General features: G+C 38.2%; 1 protein-coding gene across 1 annotated transcript in view; it reads left to right on the plus strand.

Moving 5' to 3' along the window:
* Nucleotides 1-20,649, plus strand: part of CEP192 (centrosomal protein 192) — an 88,440-nt gene that overhangs the window by 66,774 nt on the left and 1,017 nt on the right. Inside the window, exons 45-52 of the mRNA XM_074897472.1 lie at nucleotides 2,546-2,651; nucleotides 4,053-4,257; nucleotides 6,013-6,092; nucleotides 7,989-8,084; nucleotides 9,575-9,694; nucleotides 13,438-13,559; nucleotides 14,456-14,579; nucleotides 15,069-15,127. Of these exons, the coding sequence (XP_074753573.1) occupies nucleotides 2,546-2,651; nucleotides 4,053-4,257; nucleotides 6,013-6,092; nucleotides 7,989-8,084; nucleotides 9,575-9,694; nucleotides 13,438-13,559; nucleotides 14,456-14,579; nucleotides 15,069-15,127 (912 nt within the window). The remainder of the gene's footprint in view (nucleotides 1-2,545; nucleotides 2,652-4,052; nucleotides 4,258-6,012; nucleotides 6,093-7,988; nucleotides 8,085-9,574; nucleotides 9,695-13,437; nucleotides 13,560-14,455; nucleotides 14,580-15,068; nucleotides 15,128-20,649) is intronic.

Raw genomic sequence — 20,649 nt, forward strand, 5'->3', positions numbered from 1 at the left:
TAGGTATGAAAAGATTGACAAGCCAATGTCAGGTCACCTGTGTCTTAATTAGCAGTATTTTGGAACTGGTGTGTGTGAGACCTCTCACAGATGTCAATAATATCTTTCACAATAAAATGCTTGAAAGTTCTGACCACTTCTCACTTACAAATTTTTGGGTGTTTTTTAAGGTCAGTTCAGAAGGGCTCTTAAGATCCTGTTATTAAGCTATTCTCATCTTAAAAAAAAAAAAAAAAAAAAAAAAAAAGTCTCATGTTCCACAAAAAGTAGGTTTTGCTTTCAGTGTTATTTCAGTACTTGCTTGAACATTGTAGATGCTTGCCCAAAGCAGATACTTTTCAGTCCTGCATCACTGTGCAAGATATGATACATTTAAACACTAATTCCATATTCATACAGATGTAAATTCTTGGATGTATTGCTGCGGAACTCTCATCACTAGTGATAACAAAATAAAGAGGATTCTCTGGAAGGACTAGGGTATCTGCCACTCCCTGCAGATTCAATCAGTGCTGAGAACAACAGTTTCAAAAAGAGATAACAATGATCAACTTTCCAGTAGCTGTGAAAGTAAGGACATCTTGACTGTCTCATACCCTAAATTCAGGACTGTCTGGAATGATTTCTTAAGAAGAGGGAATTGAAGGCCTTCTGCAAGCAATTTTCTTGCACTGCATAATTTTAAAACATGTTCCCTTCATTGGAAAGAATGAGCTGAAACCTCACATGTTGAGTCCAAGTAAGTAGTCTGGATCAAAAACAGAGGCCTGCAAGTAGGGAACAGACCCGTGGGAACAGCTAACTTAAGCACAGCAAGCTGCACTTGCCCAGTTTTCTACTTTCCGTGGCCATCTGCCTGCAGTGCCAAGAGCAGTCATCCTGTCAGGACAGGAGCCAGCCAGAATCTTTTATACAATGCATTGCGATGGCTGGGCTGACAGAATTCTTGAACTGATATAGGCCAGAAAAGGAGGTCTGATTTCTCAGTGATGGTGAAAGATGGTCCTAAGATCAAGGACTGACTGCCTTGCTAGAGCAAGCTGACCACCCCTTGTTTCACCTTGACTAAACCCCTTAAGGTCCATGGAATGAGCTGAAGGCAACCTCTGCCTGAATGTGGAATAACAAAGTCCTGAGTCCCTACCGAATTTGGTAGCATTCCAGGAGATTTTTTTGTGGAGGCAAACTGAAACTAGCATCTGGCACGTTGCTGTGCCTCAGTGTTGGGAGTATTGGTAAGTGCTCTGAAAGGAGTTGCACTTTTGGAGTAGGGTCTGTTGGAATCTCCAAAAGCTGTGAGATCTGCCTTTGGAAAGTGTTTCTTCCCTGGGCTCTGCTCCTTTCCATGGCAGTGTGAGTACTGGAAGGTAGTGTCTTGAGGCTGAATATGACTCTTCAGATGTGACCCCATACAAGTTGGATTTTCATGAGAAGTTTGAGTAAATGTCAAAGACAAACTGGTAGACCAGCAGAATGGTTTGTAATGACAGATAGTGTGTGTACTTAGTAAATCATATTCTTATGAACACAGCTTGTACATGAGAGAGAGAACCATGAGTGAAAAGATTCTAAAAATGGCTGAGATTCAAAAAAAATCACAATTATTTAAGGAAATATAAGTATCCTGATTTAATATTGTAAGAGCATTCACATCTGTTAGTTGGTATTTGTAGAGATAGTCATATTGTGACAATGATTATGGAACTGACTTTCCTGTGGGGACTGATCTTGTTCCACATTAAACTTTTCAAATGCAAAGTGTGTGCTAATGACATCTTAAGGTAATTCTTCAGGTGTAGCTTGAGTGCTTTTGTGAACATACAACCAATGACCTTTACTTCAGCAATTTTGTACTCATTTTAAAAATACTTCATTGCTTATTTTTTTTCCTTATTTATTTAAATGTCTCTAGTATAGAATATAGAATATTGTAGATCAGAATTTTATGTTCTCACTGATCAAATTACTGTGTGATGCCATAACTGCTTCAAGTGAGTTTATGAGTTTATATTTTTCAAAGGTATCCCTTACTCTACATAACTATGGAAAGCATTGATAACATTGAAAGGCTTTTCTTTTTTCTAAGATCAGTTCTGGATGGGAGGAAGGAAAGGAAGCTGCTTCTCTAAAACTAGAAATTTTTTCAGAGATTCTTGAAGTGTGATTTGTGCAGTATACTTTGTTTGAACAGTACAATTCCTTTGTTGACTAGTATTGAAGCTTATTTTTCTGAAACGTGTAGTTAAACAACTAGTCAGGCTACGTAAAGCAGACATATATGATAACAATGGATAAGACTTTCCCTATGACCCCTTATTACAGCCATCAATGACAAGTTTATAAAGTGTGTGAAGTTTTAAATTTTTGGCTACTAAAGCTTGATCACATATATCTGAAAACTTTGAATTTAACTCTCTGTAGATCACCTTCACTTGCTGCCTTAAAAGTGCATCCTTTATTTTGGGAGGGGACTAGTGAGATCTGTTGTAGATACTCATTCTACTCTGACGATCATGCTAATATTTTTTTTTTTTTCCTTTATTAGGAGCAGTACACTAATTTTGGTGAGCCCTAATCCATCACTTGCCACAAAGCCTTCATTAATTCCTTGGAGTGGCCTAATCTATATCCATTGTGATAATGGACAAAAGGTACCTGGCTTATTTGAAAGTTGAGATTGCAACTGTCTAGTAACATTGCTAAAACCTTTTAGGTATGAGACAGCAGTTCTGTCAACCTCCACTATTCTCTGTGATTTGTAAAGTTCTCTTGAAAGAGAAGAATAAACATAGTTAAGATGCTATTTTGCAAACTGAGATTCTTAGTTCATTCATTTCTGAAGAAATACCATTATGTGAAAACTTAGGCTGAATTGCCAACAAAATTGCATCTGTATACCCACTACTGCCTTATGCATAATTTTCTGGAAAAGGAAAATATATATTTGTACACATGCATATATAGTAGCCTATATAATATTTTAAAATAAAAGAAGTTAAAGGAGTTTATTGGACAAGTCACTATAGCTCCTTTTGAACTCCTTTAAGGTAAACTTAAGCTTCTGGCTGACAAGTCTGTGATAAAGCATATCCAGAACAGGTTCTTGCTCTTCATGCATTTGAATCCAAGACTTTTCCCTTGATTAAATTAAAGCATATAAATAAAATTTATGAAGCCAAACACTTTCTTCTTTCATCAGTGTAAAAGCAGGAGGACTCGTTGGTAATCTCCTCCAGAGAAATAGACGCCTGGGTTTTTTTAATTTTTACATTCAGTATGTACTTTGTGTTACTTAAAACAATACATTGAGAGGGAAATAAAAGAAACTGAAAGGATAAAACAGCATATCTACCTACTTTAATTCTTGATGGAGGAAGGTGAGGTATGATACGGAATTGGAAACTGCCTTAAAAGCCAAACAAACAGGGAGGCTGTTGAAAAGAGTTGAGAAGAAAGTGGAGACTGTGGACATAGGTAACTATATTAGACTCTACAATATGAGAAAAGACTTTAACAGAAGAAACCTACTAGGACAAAAGTAGAGAATGTAGCAAACCCAATCAAATTGTAAGAGATCCGATAATGCTTTTGACATTTCTTTGCTACTTATCCAGTTAAGCAAAAACACACTAAGATTTTACTAGCATTAACTGAAGTTTTTAGAAGTGCTAATTAGGTAGCAGAAGCAAACTTAAAGCTTGTTCTGTGTGAGGCAGTCCTGTTCCCATTCTCTGCAAGCACAGAATACTGCAGTTGTTGTCAATTACATTTAACTAGTTTAAGTTATTATTCCTATTGAATTAAAACGTCTGGACAGCAAAATTTCAGTAAATATTCCTATTCTCCAAAGTTAAACTTGTCCTAAAAATTTTAAAATGTTGAACTGAAGTTAGAGGAGACCTGGTGATTTAACATATGAGATAGTTTCTCTGTTGAAATGTAAAGCTGAACAACGAGTTCTTACAGCTCAAGAAAATAGGGATAAATAGTTTGACTAATTAATATATCAATGCTTACTTAAATCTTTCTTTTTCTCCAAATTGTGCCCAAAGCTTATTAAAGTGCAGATTCAAGAGGCAGTCTCAGAGAGTGTGTCTGGAGCAGACTTTCCATCTAGAAGACATGGTATATTTACTTCACAGTCTGGAAGTCCTACTGTTCATGTGGCAAAACCTCTCTCAGTGCTCCCTCTAACAAAAATGAAAATAAAGAACAGAACCGTTGTTTTTCCTAAAACAAGACCTGGCCAAAGCTCAGGTAATATTGCTCACTTAGTAAATGCAACATCTGTAGTATCTTGTGTTCAGAGGTTTTGTGTACTCTATTGTGTGTTTGGGAACTTGGATGCCTTGACTTTGTTTTTGTTCTTTTAGTCTGATAAGTGTGATTGACCAGTTCCCTCTTAAGTTTGAAATGTTATTCCTTGTGATGGAACTCTTTTCAGAAGTCTTTCCCTCCCCCCCCCCCCCATTTTTCTTTATGCAGTATAGCTACACTTTTTCCCACAGATAGGTTGGCATACAGACAGGGAATTTGCCAGTTTTTTAAAGCAACTATGATGAATGCAACCATCTATGCCCGGGCAAAGAAGGCACTCTGAGGTTACTGCATTTTGTTGAAGCTCTTTTAAGTCAATGCATTTTTGCAGTAGACCTATTCTCCTCATCTGTGAATGTGTCCCTAAAGTGTGAGCTAAATCTATTTGCATTTAGCAGAGAAATAAGTGCTCTTCCTTCAGACAGTCGGCATGTCATCTGTGAGTCTGGACATCTTTGTCTTGTACTTAATGATCAAGGAGGACGCTGTCGATAATGGAGTCTCATATCCTCAGTCGGTACTTGTAATTCCAGTAACGCTTAAGATTCTTCAAAATGCTGTACAAAACTGTCATTCTGTTATCTAGATACCAGGGTTTTTTGGTAGTACTTAGTTTTCTTTTTGAAGTAATGAGTTTATTTTAAACGATTCACTGATGTTATATTTTTATTTAACAGACTTTAGAACTTTCAAGGCTTACTTTATCAACTTATATCTACAGGTTTTTGCTACACTTAGGAAAGAGGAGTATAACACTGCTTTCCTTTCCTATTTTTATAAAAGTCACATATAATACATATGCAGTTTAACTTCCTGAAGTGCTACCCTAGGCTGAGATGATCTTAAAAATGTCCTGTTGAGTCTTACCAAGAGGCACATTTCAAGGTGTGAAATAGGCTTATCACAGTTGGGATTTTCTGATAATGTCAGTGAGTTGTTTTCCTTTCTGCAAGTAAACATAAGCTTTTTATTGAGGTTTCATATATATATATATATATATATATATATATATATATACACACACACATATTTATATATTTGTGTGTGTGCTGAGTAATAAATCCTTACTAGGATGAGAACAGATTTTATTTGATGTAGCTTTATTTCGTTGGTCCCAAACTAGAATGCTGTCAGTCTTTTCTCCTTGAACAGTCAAAGTGTAGATCAAAAAGTAAAAAAAAAAAAATATTGGAAAGGAGTTGGATATCTTGTGGGGTGTTTTTGGTATTGTGCACTGGTACGTGAAGGTATCTGCCAAAAACCTGAATGCAATAAACTGAGACTGCTGGAGGTGACTTAGATCTCTATTTGTCACGTGCTGTATTTATATGAGCTCATTTCCTACTACCAGCAATACATTCACGTAGTATCAAATTATATTCTTCAGGTTCTTTTAGAGGATTATCTGTTATTGTTTTAGGGTTGTTTAGAGTGAGATTTAGGTCTCACTTTATTTCTTGTAGACACTTTCAATACGGTTCTTCACTAGAAGATTTTACTTCCAAATTTCTTTTGTCTAAGCTTTCAAGAATTTTATGACAGTGTGCTTTGTTTGAGTCTGCTCTTGGAGTTGGCATCATGAGCATTGTTTCCATTAAACTGCTGGGTGTCTTGCTGTTTAATCTCTTTCCACTGAAGATACTTGAACACTTGAACAAAAACATTTCATATATTAGTCCAATATTTCTTTTCTAGAGAGTTATCTGGAAATGGAGAATAAAGGGGATGAAAACGTGAAGTGGCACTTGTCGTCTTTTGCACCACCCTATGTTAAAGTGAGTGAATGCTCGCGTTGGTAGTTTTACGCAAATCTCTTGGGTTTTTTTTCTTCTCTCTTACTGCTGCTCTTTCTCTGTCCATCCTCTCAAAGAATATATGTTTGAGCATGAGCTCAGTTACAAATTTTCTTTTTGCCTGTGTCCATATCAGGGAAATGTTCTACTGGTTTGGTTTTTTTTCCATCTCAAATGTGTTTCCTGACTGTGAATCAGTCAATGCTCTGTGGGACAATTTCTGGTTCACTTACTAGTTTAGAGTTTGCTTGTGCTTATCCAGTATCCTCATCTGGATTTCATTAAGTAGTCAAGCATACATGAAAGGTGTGTGTCCCTTTTGACTCCAGAATGCTGGACTTGCCTTGTATTGAGACTTGTGCTGCTGGAGTTACACTGTACATGGTATCTCTGTAGGTAATTTAAGTTAGGATTTAAGACTAAATACAAATTTAAGGATATTACACTGCTGTCGCTTGTGTAATTACTGTAGCTGTGCCACTGATATTTATAAATGCTTCCTGATTTTTTTTTTTTGATAGTCTGAAATGCTGTGATGGTCACTTTGATTTTTATGCTAGAATTATTATGGTCTGTTGCTGTGAAATGAAGAAAAATGGTTATGTAGCACTCTTAGCTGTAGCCCAGAAGACTGAGTGTACCATATTGCAGGCAGTGCACCACTTCTAAACTGGAAGTCAGTAGTCACAGAATCATCTGGGTTGGAAAAGACCTTGAAGGTCATCTAGTTCAACCATTAACCTCACACTGACTGTTCTCGACTACACCAGATCCCTCAGCGCTATGTCGACCCGACTCTAGGGATGGGGACTGCACCACTGCCCTGGGCAGCCCATTCCAATGCCTAACTACCCGTTCTGGAAAGAAATGCTTCCTAATATTGAGTCTAAACTTTCCCTGGCGCAACTTGAGGCCATTCCCTCTTGTCCTGTCGCTTGTTACTTGGTTGAAGAGACTCATCCCCATCTCTGCAACCTCCTCTCAGGTAGCTGTAGAGGGCCATGAGGTCTCCCCTCAGCCTTCTCTTCTCCAGACTAAACACCCCCAGTTCCCTCAGCCGCTCCTCGTACGACCTGTGCTCCAGACCCTGCACCAGCTGCGTTGCCCTTCTCTGGACACGCTCGAGTCATTCAATGTCCTTTTTGTAGTGAGGGGCCCAAAACTGAACACAGGAATCGAGGGGCGGCCTCACCAGTGCCGAGGACAGGGCTCAGATCCCTTCCCTGTCCCTGCTGGCCACGCTATTGCTGACACAAGCCAGGATGCCATTGGCCTTCTTGGCCACCTGGGCACACTGCTGGCTCCTGTTCAGACAGCTGTCAATCAGCACCCCCAGGTCCCTCTGTGACTGGCAGCTCTCCAGCCACTCCTCCCCAAGCCTGTAGCGCTGCTGGGGGTTGTTGTGGCCCAAGGGCAGCCCCCGGCATTTGGCCTTATTGAAACTCCTCCAGTTGGCCTCAGCCCATGGCTCCAGCCTGTCCAGGTCTCTCTGCAGAGCCTCCCTACCCTCGAGCAGATCAACACTCCCACCCAACTTGGTGTCATCTGCAAACTGACTGAGGGTGCACTCGATCCCCTCGTCTAGATCATCAATAAAGATGTTAAACAGGAGTGGCCCCAACACTGAGTCCTGGGGGACACCACTCGTGACCGGCCGCCAACTGGATTTAACTCCATTCACCACAACTCTCTGGGCCTGGCCATACAGACAGTTTTTTACTCAGCGAAGCATGTGCCCATCCAAGCCGTGAGCAGCCAGTTTCTCCAGGAGAATGCTGTGGGAAATGGTGTCAAAGGCCTGCCTGAAGTCAAGGTAGACAACATCCACAGCCCCCCCCCCCTTTGCTTTCTGAAACTGACTCATAACTTTCTCTGCAGGACGTGGATGGAACTGCCTCTGTGTATAGGGTTACCTACTCCGTTTTCAGATTTTCCCATGTTTCTGGTACTCTAGAAGCTCACAGAGAAGGGAAGGTAAACTGACATTTATAAGTATTTCAAGCATATTAATGTATTTCAGTTGTAAAATAGGCTCTTGCATGAGAAATTCTCTGAAATAACAGTTGAATTTTTGAAGCTGGTCAGACTTTCTGATAATGATAAAATGTTGGCCTTCCAAAATTGGTTTCTGGAGTGTATCAGGTAGTCAGTGTCTACTTAGCGCAGCTGTTATATCAGCTGAGTTGATTCTAAGAAATCATGCAGTATGTGGTTTGACTTTGACATGGTGGTATTTTTTGTTTTGGTTTTTTTTTTGGATTTTAAAAGATAAATTATTCTAGAATAGAAAATTGTTATTGTTTTGTAAAAATCCACAAGAAAAACGCAGATAATACTGGGTTCTTAGGAAACTGGTGTGAGAACTGGTTTCCCTCCCTTAGAAGCAGTCTTGTTATACTTGTTCAAGAACAGTTGGCTGTTCCTAAAACTGGTTTCATTTGACTTGCAGTTTTATCTCCTGGCCAGTAGAGGGTTTCATAACCACAATTATAAAGCAAATCCAAGGGCGTACTGAGTGGGTTTCTATGGGTTTTTTGTCCTTCACCTTCTCCCTGAATGCTACTTCAATTCTGTCCATCTTCATGGATTATTGTGACATTGCTTAAATACATTATTTCTATGATGATGCAATTTGTAATCTATTTACAAGACATAAAAAGCTTAGTTCTATAGTTATTTCTTAATATTGAAAACCATTATTTGAATTTAAACAGTCGTTTGCCTTAGCCATCCTAGTTCAGGCCTATTTGAAAAACATTTACATTGTTGCTATGTCAGGCTGTTGGCTGGAGCTGTTAAGGTACAGTGCTATAATGTTTTGCTGCTTTTTTGCAGTGGGTATGGTAATATTTGGCTAATTAGATATAGTTGTAGTGATCTAATCTGCTGCTCCACTTCTCTTTCTTCTCCCAACCTCAACTCTGAGAACGATGTAATTACTCTTGAATTAACCTGGCACAGTGCTAGATGGAGATGAGCCTTTGTTGCATAGATGACCTTTGAGGATGATCAAATGAATAGCCTGCAAGTTGGTTTAAACTTCAGGCCTTCTAGTGGTTGTAGCATGATGTGCTTACAGACTTGGAGCTGGAGGAGCACAGTTATTCACAGCTTAGTTGACAGGTGAAGGAAGGTATTACTGTCTTTGAGCTGCACATCTTTCTTCTGGTCCCCTTCTCCCCGTTTTACTAATAGAAATAATTGTGCAAGCACTTGAAGCAGATTAGCTGGACTCAAATTTTGTTTGAGATTGCTTGCACAATGTATTTCTTCAAAACTTTTCTTCTTGTGGGCAGAGGCGGATAAGCTGTATTGTTTTCTGCAAGATCACCTGTGTGTGGATTGTGTGTTCTGTAGTGTGGAAATTTTGTGCTGGCTTAACTGTAACTTTATTTAGGTCGAATTGTGAAGTTGTATAGATTATATTAATAAGCTTCTGCAAAATTTTTCTCTTGTTTTGTTAGGTTGCTGTAGTCTTTTTACCTAGAGATAAAGGGGATTACTCACAGTTCTGGGACCTTGAGTGTCATCCAGTTGAAAAACCTAGTTGGAAACACAAATTAAAATTTCAGCTTTCTGGAGCAGTGAGTATTTAAATGCTATAAATGCTGTCCTGATAGACAGCCTTGATAACATCTTAATTTTACTATACAGTATTCTTTCTGATATGCACTGGCATATTCTGAAAAGAAACCCTGCTGATATTTTTGTTGGTCTACACTGTACTGTTTTTCTTACGTTACAGAAATACCTTTTTCATCTTGCTTATCTGATAATGCATTATCTTTTGCCATTTAAGACACAAAATTTTATTTTGCTCAAAGAAAGTAGAGACAAACCTGCCTTCTTTGGGAATTGTTTCTGTAGATGCAGATTTGTTGGTATCAGACACTAAGAGGATTAGTTTTATTTTTGTAAATAGAAAACAAAGTAACTGACCTTTGCTATAATATATAACTTAATGCATTATTGGAATTTTCAAATATACATATTGGAGGTATGGATGTGTCTCTGATAGAATCTATTCGAGTATTTTATCAGAGTAACAATGTAGATGGGGGTGATTTTTGGGTTTTGTACATGGGAATGATTGAATTTGAGCTCTCTGTTGCTCCCCTGTTGTTCCTTAGCTTTAATTTTATGGTGAGACTTGGAAGAAGAGGTTTGGGAGTTAGAACTGGTTTTATTTGCTCTCACTCCTTACCTTGCTTTTAATCCCTACCTCACCATTTATACAAGAGGAGTCTACATAGGATGGAGGATCTATTACAGTTAGTATAGAGTTAATTCTAATGATAAGTTAAATGAGCTGAATATGAAGAGCTTTGTACGTTCAGTATCGGATGACTGCTATATATACTTTGCAGTCTTCTCCAGAGAGTTTGTCTTGATTTTTCTGAGGAGCCCAGGTAAGGAATTGAGATCTTTCTTTAGAGTACCAAGCCTGTTTCACTAGTAGGGACCTTATTTATCCTTCTTGCTGGGGTACCTTACTTTTTATTTTCAGTAACTTCTGATTTGGGTATGAAGAATGAGATCTGCATAATGTTTGTTTTAGGAGGGGGTTTTACTCAGCTTTCATCTAATTCTTTGAACATAATTTTCCTTAAAATGAGGAAAATGTGTCGTTTGTCTGTTGAAAGTTAGTTGAAATTGAGAGAAGATGAATTCTATCAGAAATTTACAGTTTTGAAGAATTCTTTTCTTAAAATGTGACTGGTTGTTGAGCAGCACAACTTGATATTAATGTTTTTTGAACTACCATGTCAGATTTGTGGTGTTTTTTTTCTCAAAGCTTTTAACAATTAGATCATTCCAGCATCTATTTGTGCATATGGGGAAAAAATTTGTAGAAAATATTTGCAATGTGTCATGATCACTTTGAAAAAGAGTTGAAAGGGCAATACTTTGTTTATTGACTAGGTAAGGAACTATACATTTGTTTGGAAGGGGTGTCAACACAGAACCTTTACTTAGATTGTTGTAGCTTTTTCATCAGCTCCACTTTTAGTTGAGAAGACAAGTCAGCAGTCTATTATGTCCTAGGCATCAAGAATTTAGACTGTGTTACTACAGTTTGAAAAGGACTTAGATCCTGCTAGGTTTTCTGAGGCAGAGGTCTATGGCTCTGGTTAATGTGACTTTTGATGGCATGCAGTGGGAAGACTGACTGACTGACTGTCATTCATTCACACTCATTCAGTGACTGAGTGGTATTTATTTATAGCACTGTTTCAAAAGAAATGAAATATTTGAAAGAGCTCAGGAAAGAACTGAAAGAACAAAGTGAAGTTAAGAATATCAGTGGTATCATTTTCATTTTTTCCTGAAAAATCTGAAAAACTGTGACTTTGATTATGCTCTGCATGCATTTGCAGTCTCCGCCCGTGGAAACCATAGTCAAGAGCTCAGAAGGCACGTCTCCGGAACTGATCCCATAGATAAAAAAGGGAGGGATTCTACGTGTGCTTTGCTGCCCCAACCTTTTGACACTGGCCATTCAAACTTAGTTTTTTCTTTTTCAGAGAAACATTTGTTAGGCTGCCATGAGGTATTATTCTGAGATCATTGAGCTAAGAATGAGTATCATCATTGTGCACAGACGTCTCAGGTTGTCATTTCGGTCTAATTACTGGTCCTTTCTGGGTGAGACAAGGAACTAGCAAGAACCTGCCTGAAGGCTGAGGCAGCACATAAGTTCTGATTGCTCCTTTACCATATAGAAATTTGAGGACTGCATGAAGAATCCCTGCTGTTGTTTGAAGATAGGACAAATGTTAAGTGCATGCCACTTCTTAGTTTACATGGTTTATGTACTTTAGCTGCATAACTATATACCTTTTTAATGTTTCATTTTGCAACACAGCTGAATTTCTTAATACTTAACACAAAGCATACTGCTAACCAAGAGTCCTGATTTGATTATTATCAGCAGTACAAAGCTTCATCTTTGGGTATCCTACGAGTGAGAGAAGGAAAAATCTTTTTGAGCTCTGTGAGCAAAATAATTCCAATTTTAAAGCTAAACAAATCTCTATGGTCCTGAGGTTGCTTTGGAACAACTGCACTCAGTTGTAACCATCTGGACAGTGTTAACATACCGCTTTTATTTGAAATGGGAACAGTCAGTAGGAGCTCTGGGAAAGCACACAGTACTTCAAGATGCCCTTCTAAAGACTGGGGGAACTTCTGATATTTTTCCATAATGTGCCTTGTTCTCATGCAGTAAACTTGCCATATTGATAAATTAGAATTTGAATGATAACAGTGAGGCATGACACCCATAATTTTTTACTACATGGAAAGTTAAAAGCTCTTGAAACAAGACACATGTACAGATTCTTTCTTGTCTTTATGTATTGGGTTCTACTGCAGTTCATGGGTTATTGGCAACTGAAAAATATTATTTTAAATGAAGATTTTTTTTTTTTGGCTGCTGCTATTTCTGACAGACTGATTAGCAGCTCTTTCAGTAGAAGAAAGGAATGTCTAAAAGACAAGTTTGTCATAGCAGTTCTATTGAAGATTAATCTATTTTTTTAATCTTTCGTGTGTGAGGGAATCAACTGCCTGTCTAAAACGTCAGCACAGTTTCAAAAACTAAGATAACATTGTACGACCATAAGTGTAGGAGGTTCTTTTGGTTCTCTGACTTTAAGGTGGTGTGATCCAAGAGGCTCCAAACAGTACCTGGCTAGATTGGTTAAACAATGCAGAATTTGAGATTGGCTACTTGACAGAGTACTTCCTTAGGGTTATCTGGTTGTCTTATATCCTGACTATGGCAAATACTTTGGCCTAATTTCTGAATGTAACAATTTTCATATAATGCATTATCAGATTCTATTTCTCTGGAGAGACCTTTCTTTGAGAGGGATGTGTTGTTCATAATAGAAAATTATTATAAAGCTTTTTGCTGTTGACAGAATTCAAATTATAATGATGACTTACACATTCCTTCTTTCTGAGCAGTTGTTTAGCCGACTTTGCTGTTCTTGAGGCATATGGGCAGAATATCTGCAGAGGAATTGTTTTTCGTTTTGGCTTTTAGTAAAATCTTTGTTGCTAGCAGCTTTCTCAAGTTTCCACCTGTGCTGCTAGGTGGTTGTGAACTGGCTTGTAACAAAGTATTCATAAGACACAGAAGCCTGTTAAAGTATTCCTCCTAAATCATTACTTCTGTCTCAATGATCCAGACTTTACTGTTCCTGGAAGATGATACTTTAAATAAAAAGTCTTGGATTGGGTAAGGGAAATGACTTACATACTTGAGTACTTAAATGGTTTTTAATGCAAAGTTTAAAGGCTTCTCTATTTTTGCCAATAGGGTGCTAAAACAGAAAATGAAGCTTCAATTGTGAAAGCTTCTGCAAGTGCTCTCACAAAAACTGAGCTTCCAGTTATACCAGAAATGAAGGTTTACTCTGAAGCATGTACAATTAAATCAGGGTAAGTATGGACAAAACCTGAAATGAGTCTGCAACTGGGTAAAAGGTGGGGGGTGGGGGGAGGAACCAAAACCTTTTTTACCATTAGGACAGCTATGTGGTGGAACAGGCTGCTCAGAGGGGCTGGGCAGTCTCTGTCCGTGAATGTTCTTGGGATCTGACTGGACAAAGCGCTGAGCAGCCTGGTCTGATCTCGCAGCTGACCCTGATGGGGGGTGCAACTAGAGACCTCCTGAGTCTCCTCTGACCTGAATTATCCTGTGATTCTAAGAGTTGAAGGGTAAACATCTGCAAAAAAAGACTTACCAGACCTCTTAATGGCTTTGTATTGTTAACCTCCCTTGATTTTTCATTTTCAGTTGGGTTTTTAAGTTGCCTAACCATGATTTGCTATTGTAAATGAGTTGGTGTCAACAGTAGAATCTTGTGTATACTTTTCGTATACTCTCATTTTGGAGACTCCATAGAACTGTAAAGTCACTTCTGAGAAGACCACTGTACTGCATGTGTTAACCTTTCTGTTCCTTAGTCTTAGTTGCCAGTTCTTTTACTATGAGATGTTGTGAATATAGCAAGGGAGTAAAATGTTTTGATTAAACATGGCATCTCTGAGAAGATTCTAGTTCTCTAGTAAAGCATATGGAGAAAGAATTCAGATTATGAAAGTGTGTATAAGGAAATGTACCAATATTTATGCCACAATGATGCTTTCATATCTTCTGGCTAAAACGTACTGCCTATAAAACTTGTGAGAGAGTTGATGCTTTTAGTATCTATTTAGTATCTATTTTTCCTGATTTAATCTCAGAAAATACACCTGTTATCTTGAAATATGCAGTCAATACGTCTAGACCATATAAGTAGGAAATAATACCTGAAATTCCTTTTCCAAATTAGACAGAATGTGGTAATTCGAGGGGTCTATGCACCAGAAGACCTGTATACTTTTCCTCCAACTAGAGTTGGGGAATCATGCATGTTGAAGGTCAACTTGCGGAATAATTCCTTTACAACACAGTTGGTAAGTTTGACAGACTTTATTTTAAATATATTTTCCTAAGACCTTCCAACAGTTCAACTGTGCTGGTTTTTTAACTCCTGACAGAAGATTGCAATAGTACAAATCTTAGTTTGTTAGTTTCAAAAGTCAGTATTATAATTGAAGAATTTTGCTCTCCAGTAATTTTTTTATTTTCTTTTGTCTGACTGAATCACTGAGTTTTTGTAATATACCTGTAACTGAAAAAATAATAGATTATAGTTCACATAGATTTATTATTACCCTGATTGTTTTATTTTTAAACTTCATTAAAATCTTGCGATGTGATTTTTATTTTTTTTTTTTTTCCCCCCCCTTACTATGCACAAATGTGGGCAAGCTTTCTTTTTAAACCCTGGCTCTGTGTAAAGCTGTATTTGTAAATGACCTGTTTTATCTTAAGCATGTCATAAATTGAATATGATAGGCTTAGATATAGTGCACTTTTAAGCATTTTGTATTCAATTACAGCTGAAATTTCTAAGTCCCAGAGAGCCTTTCTATGTCAAGCACTCGAAATACTCTCTAAGGTGAGTAATGCATATGCTAATATTCTCTCCTAACAAAAAAATTAAACAAGTAATTCAGTAAGATAAATATCTTCTCTCTACATACAGTGCTAAAATGTAGATATAAATATCCAGCATTCTGGCTGTCTAGTTAAAGGTTTTTGGTGTGCTTTTTTTCTTTTTTGCTAAACTGTACTCTGTAATCTTGGTTAGAAGCAGAATGAGCCCACACAGTTATTTCTGCATCTGCCAATTTCTTCCCTGCAAATTGTTTCTAACAGTGCTGCTGCTTTTAATGCTAAGCCTAATGCTTCATTTAACCATTTGGCATGCTGTGCACAATCAAGTCATTCCTTCCATTTATAATTTCTGCACAACAGACCAAGCAAATTGCCTTCATCATGCTTCTAATTTGACAAACCTGCAGAGCTGCATCAAAGATTCTCAGCAAATACAAGGTTTGAACAGCCAGTGGAATTGCCTGGTCATACCAAGTATTTCAGCATATTACCTGCATAAAAGGGATTTTCAAGTCGGTGGTAACAGTCCCCCAGAATAAACCCAGACATCTTGAGTTCATTACAACAAGTTATTTGACAGTCCTATTAGTCATCTCTTCAAGAAGTATAGCATCTCACGTGCTCATCTGTAACAGTGGGATTGTCAGGAAGACAGAAACGCAACCATTTCATTAGAAGTCATACAGCATATGTTCTCAGTGTTTAAATGGGTTCCTGTTTTAAAGATGGGGAAGTTAAGGGTATACAGACCAGAAATTGTGAGCAAAATCATAAATAGAACTAGATACACTTGCTCCTAATCTAGTTTTGTGTTTGCCAATGATACTTAAGCATTTATTATAAAGACGGGGCTGTGGTGGTGTTAGCCACAGGCATTCAAGGTTTTCTTAAAGCCACTTTTCAGTGCAAAGTGTTATAACTCCACTTAGGCGTGTGTTCCAGTGTTTCAATTTAACTGGCATCTTTTTAATAAATGTCACATTAGACTGCACAGAAGTTTTTTATGGAGGCAGTGACCAATTTAAAATCTATCCAAATAAAGATGAGAGCCTAGATCTGTCTGAGGCTGTACAACTGCAGACAGAGGACAGGGTGACTTGAGTGTCCTGGATAAAAAAAATCAGTAATTTCACTGGAAGATACTTGGATATTTCAAAAACATTTTTGAGGAATGCTATAAAAGCTATTTGATATTATTTTCTGTGAAAGATGATAAACTCCTGTTGCTTTTATCCAGAGTAGACATAACAAGTTTAAAATTCAGTCTACTGTTTCTAAAGGTTATCAGTGGAATATACTGCACCTTCTGACAATGTTCTACAACCTATTTTTCTAGTAACTTCAGCTCTTTTTTTCTTCAGTTGTAAATATTGGCCTTTCCTAGCTTTTTAAAAATTCATTTACCTGAAGTCAACATAGCTCTCTGAAGAAGCTCTCCCATTTAAGAGCATAAAGCACAGAAGAGTTACTTGGCTTGGAAAGATGCTTTTAAAAAAGTGATAAAAGGACATCTTTAACTTGCTTTTATTTGAGAACAGCATCAAGGAGGATTTCAAGAAAGCCAGTGTTAACTGTTTCCTTCTGAACTAGGTTAACTGGACATCTTACAAAGTAATGTTCAGAAGTAATTGGGTAAGAAAACTCTTTGCAGGAACTTGGGATGTTAAAAGAGTTTAAAAATAGTACCACCTACCTGTGTGTTTGAACCAAAAAAAGTGTCATGTAGTAAATGTGGTCTCTTGCCTGCTCTTCATTTTGAGGGCCAAATTTGAAAGCTATGCTGTGTAAGCAAGTTTCAAATCTGGATAATGGAATTGCAAGTTTGTATTTGTGTTTAGTAAGCAAGAGTCTGACCTTCAGAAGCTGGTACAGTGGCTTGCCAGTTCTTCTTCAGTTGGTTATGTCATCACAAGTACCAATATGTAGCACTACTGGTTCCTTTACCACAGCTTGCTCAGTTGAAAATAGTAATGGCCTTTATCCAAATATAGTATCTTGCAACCAAAACTGTAAGGGGGGAAAAAAAAGGAATTTTAATAATCTTCACCATACATTTTAAAGTGTATATTTTGTTTTTTAACCAGAGAGATGTCATTTAGCTAATATTACAAGTCCTGAAAAGAATGGGTGGGAAGGAATTTTGTCTGGAATTGGCATTCAGAAGAGGAGTTTTGTTTGTTGACAGAGTAGATTTTTTTTTTTTTTTTTCCTGCAAAGAGAGTACCTTTAACAAGATGACTCTTAAGTGATTTATAAACATTATGGATGAAACTTTAAAAAACACTTGACTTTTTAAAAACCTTTGGCTAGGTTTTTGTTTCTGGAAGGATTACCAGGTTATGCCTATTTAAAAAAAAGGTTCGAAAATGAAGGCATTTTTATTGTATTGCCTTCAGAAGCCATCTGAAATAAGTTGATTACAGGCTAGTATATAGTTCATATATTACTAGAAGGTAAACCTGTTTTTTGCTTGCCATTATTTTTGTTTCCAGTAGCCACCATTCTGGGTGTCAGGAGTTACTATCTGTTGACGACAGATCTGGTTATTATGGTGTAGATGCAGTTTACCCATACTGTTCTTTTTAAACTTACCTATTGCTGCTACTGTGTTTAGGGGACTACAGTATCTGTTCATCTATGAAGTAGACTTCAGATATACCTGACTTAGAAATACCACTTCAAACTGATGCAACAGCCTGTAAAGGCGATATAGTATTGATAGACTAATTGAGTTGCAGGCATAGTGAGAAGTATGAGAAGTAAGGTAAAACTTTTCTGTAAGAAAAAATCCAGTTAATTGCAGGGGAATTCTGGTTGTCCTGACACTATTATTCTTGACTAGTTCGTGGCTACTGTACTTCAGAAAAATCTCTAAGGTTGCTGCATTTCTAAGAACAGTTATGCTACATGGTAGCCCAAAGGGCTGTTGTAGCTGGAATATGAACTTTCACATTTTGTTAGTTGAAGAAAATTAAAATAGCATCTTTCTCTTTGGATTAGGAAACATGAAAATTCAAGTGTGTTGAGCTTTATCCCAATTGTGAGAAATAATGGACTGCTACAAAACAAACTCTTAAGTAATGTCTGACTAATTCTGCTTTTAGAGAAGGATGATTATGTGTATAGCACCAACCAAATGGACCTGAATTCAGAGGTCAAATGGAATTGAATATAGCTGTCATATGTAAAGAAACTGTGCTCTGCCTCAGTAACACTGGGGTCATCTAGTATGTGTTCTGGAAATCAGTGTTTGACAGCCAGATTTGGCCTTCTCTTTAAAAGTGATATGGAACTTAGTGCTGAGTTTTTGATAGTATAATTTTGAGATTGATTATACTGTTCTTTTCAAGTAAGTGTTAGGATATGTAAGGAACCATACATATATTAGTTTTGAGATAATTTTATAGACTTGTTCATCCCTCCTGACTTTCTACTGAATTTACTTTTATTTTTGTAAATTCTCTGATGGCCTGGTTGTATGCAGCTTCAAACTCTATTCTTACTAAAATGTATGTCTTTTAATATAATACATCAGTTACAGATTAAATAGTCATACTGATATTCTTAATTTATAATTTTTTTTTTAAATAAAGCCAAGTAAATATATTCATCCCATATATTATAGATGGATAAAGAGAAAGAGCGTGCCAGGTTTGTTATACAACACTTGGCAATCTGTGAGACATGAAACCCTGATCTAGCTGTACTCTTCCGCTGTATTGTTGATTGTCGTTTAATACAACTTAATTAGTGCTTTGGTTTTGTATTAATCCAACTGAAAAAATATAGTAGCATACAAGTCTTTATTCTGAAAGTGTGTACTCTTAAGTTACTTGATTCACCAGGATGTGTTTAAAAAAAGCCAAATGAAAACAAAACCCAAATATGTGTTAGTGTGATTATTTTAGCACTAAAGATGACATGAGGTTGGGATCAGGCTTATATGTGGGGCCAATATTATGATTTCCAAATCTAGGAGAAGGGTAAGAGCACAGTCTGATTATGATAGGTTGGATTAGTGTAGAGGAAAGGAATATGAAAAGATAGGAACAAAATAAGAAAAAGTAGGGAAAATAAGCCTACTTACATATAAGTTTACTTATAAATATCCATTCCAGAGGACACTGGATAATACTAAATACTGTCAAGAGGAGAAGACTGAAATTACAATAAAAGAAAACAAAAACATCTTTTCTGTCTTTGTTAGTATTACTAAGTGATGCTGTTCATTTTCCCTTATTCCAGTATGTGCCTGTTACTGTTACCTGTCTGTTAGTGCTGGATATTTCTGTTGGAAGCCGTGGAATCCAGTATGCTTCCGTTCAGCATTTCCAGTTTGTTGCTTCTGTAGCTTATATTTATAAAACATTCACTGTAGGCTTTTGATACTTAAGATATTCACAGAGTTGTCTAGGTTGGAAAGGACCCTGGAGATCATCTAGTCCAACCGTTCTGCTAGCACAGTTCCCACCTACAGCATATCCTTAAGCTCGAAATTGACCCGACTCTTAAACACCTCCAGGGATGGGGACTCCACCACCTCCCTGGGCAGCCCATTCCAACACCTAACAACCCGTTCTGGAAAGAAATACTTCCCAATATCTAGTCTAAACTTTCCCTGGCACAACTTGAGGCCATTCCCTCTTGTCCTGTCGTTTTCCACTAGGCTAAAGAGGCTCATCCCCCAGCTCTCTGCAGCTTCCTCTCAGGTAGCTGTAGAGGGCGATGAGGTCTCCCCTCAGCCTCCTCTTCTCCAGACTAAACACCCCCAGTTCCCTCAGCCGCTCCTCCTACGACCTGTGCTCCAGACCCTGCACCAGCTGCGTTGCCCTTCTCTGGACACGCTCGAGTCATTCAATGTCCTTTTTGTAGTGAGGGGCCCAAAACTGAACACAGGAATCGAGGGGCGGCCTCACCAGTGCCGAGGACAGGGCTCAGATCCCTTCCCTGTCCCTGCTGGCCACGCTATTGCTGACACAAGCCAGGATGCCATTGGCCTTCTTGGACACCTGGGCACACTGCTGGCTCCTGTTCAGCCGGCTGTCAATCAGCACCCCCAGGTCCCTCTGTGACTGGCAGCTCTCCAGCCACTCCTCCCCAAGCCTGTAGCGCTGCTGGGGGTTGTTGTGGCCCAAGGGCAGCCCCCGGCATTTGGCCTGATTGAAACTCCTCCAGTTGGCCTCAGCCCATGGCTCCAGCCTGTCCAGGTCTCTCTGCAGAGCCTCCCTACCCTCGAGCAGATCAACACTCCCACCCAGCTTGGTGTCATCTGCAAACTGACTGAGGGTGCCCTCGATCTCCTCGTCCAGATCATCAATAAAGATGTTAAACAGGAGTGGCCCCAAAACTGAGCCCTGGGGGACACCACTCGTGACCGGCCGCCAACTGGATTTAACTCCATTCACCACAACTCTCTGGGCCCGGCCATACAGACAGTTTTTTACCCAGCAAAGTGTGCGATTGTCCAAACCTCGAGCATTATTCACCCACTGCATGTGGTATTTTTTAGGCAATCAGAATAGA

The sequence above is a fragment of the Athene noctua genome, chromosome 2 (assembly GCF_965140245.1).
Source record: "Athene noctua chromosome 2, bAthNoc1.hap1.1, whole genome shotgun sequence".
NCBI classification, from domain to species: domain Eukaryota; kingdom Metazoa; phylum Chordata; class Aves; order Strigiformes; family Strigidae; genus Athene; species Athene noctua.